At 48.6% G+C, this 1,307-nt stretch overlaps 1 protein-coding gene across 2 annotated transcripts in view; it reads right to left on the reverse strand.

The window, feature by feature from the left end:
• Nucleotides 1–1,307, reverse strand: part of syk (spleen tyrosine kinase) — a 27,780-nt gene that overhangs the window by 18,395 nt on the left and 8,078 nt on the right. For both annotated transcript variants that reach the window (XM_015405252.1, XM_015405254.1), the window contains exon 3: nt 921–1,081. In XM_015405252.1, coding sequence (XP_015260738.1) covers nt 921–1,081 — 161 coding nt within the window. The remainder of the gene's footprint in view (nt 1–920; nt 1,082–1,307) is intronic.

Genomic DNA, 1,307 nt, shown 5'->3' on the forward strand with positions numbered 1-1,307 from the left:
ACCAACAGGGGACCAACAGGGGACCAACAGGGGGCCAACAGGAGGCCCACAAAACATGAATTCAGTGAAATCAGAGAGAAATTGATCTTAAAGTCCAGATGGGTTCCTTCTTCCTTTCAGCCATTTTGAATAAACTGGAATGAAGAACAGATGAAGGAACCTTCTAGAAATCTTAAAGTTTCCAGAATTAGTCGAACTACAAACCTCCGACATTCTACTGAGGCTCACAATCACTGAGGAAAACACGTTTCTATCTGACACTATAGAACCCAATCATATAGAAGCAAACTTCCTTCAACGTTTCTGCCTATTTCTAGCTTTGCAAAGTTGGCGCTAACTGTTCCCAGCCAGCGTGTCAGCTCGGCGCAGTGACTGCTGGGAGCTGATGCGGCTATTCTGGTCGCCAGCGGAGGCGTCACAAACAGCCCGACCACAGAGACAGGAAGTGCAGCGCCATTCAAGCAAAGGCCCACCGAGAAACGCAGCGTTTAACTGCAGCAGAGACGCCGTCAGAGCAGACGGACCCCTGAACTGAACGGCAGCGCCATCTTAGGCTGTTTCTGAGGAAAAAGGCGGGTTCTTGTAAGCTGTTAGTGAAAAGGGGGCAGTCGCCCTGCCGCTGGCGCTCGGCCTACAGGGCCACTTCAGGAAGTCCTCTGCACAACTGTCAGAGCGGAAACCACACAGACTGTGAGAGTGTGAGGGGGTGAAAGTCTTAAGTGCAAATATTCTGCCTCTTAAAGTGGAGCTAAAACCCATTATCCATCACCAGTAGCACCAGTAACACCAGTAAGACCCTTTGCTAGATAAGGTTGAATTTCAAAGCTGTGAGTTCCACTGAATACGTTAGAAAGAGTGACTAGAAAAGGACTTTGAAATAAAGAAATCCTTGTTTCTGTGAAAATGTTTGTTTTACGTACAGGAACTTCCCATTCATGCGCGACCCGTTCTGCAGCCGGGGCTCCGAGGCCTCCCGAGTTATTGCTCCGTGGAACCAGGGCATCTTCTCATGTGCAGTGGTGGAGATGAGCTTCTCCAGCTGGGGCCTCTGGCTGATGATGGCCTGCTCCAAGGCGGCCCCCTACAGCAGAACAGACCCCGACCCAGAAACAACAAAAGATCAGTGATAAAGACGGCTTCATGTTCTAGAAGGTTCTGATCTACAGATGGAGATTCATTATTTAACCTTTCTGTTTGAGCTCAGCTTCAACCTCTGGTTATATTGGATAGTTCTGCTGCTATAGGCTTAGACTGCTGGAGGACATAGGGACCCCTTTTTCATCATTCTGCTTCATTCTATCTCTATT

This window comes from Cyprinodon variegatus, unplaced genomic scaffold, assembly GCF_000732505.1.
Source record: "Cyprinodon variegatus isolate N-32 unplaced genomic scaffold, C_variegatus-1.0 Scaffold2088, whole genome shotgun sequence".
Classification (NCBI taxonomy): Eukaryota; Metazoa; Chordata; class Actinopteri; order Cyprinodontiformes; family Cyprinodontidae; genus Cyprinodon; species Cyprinodon variegatus.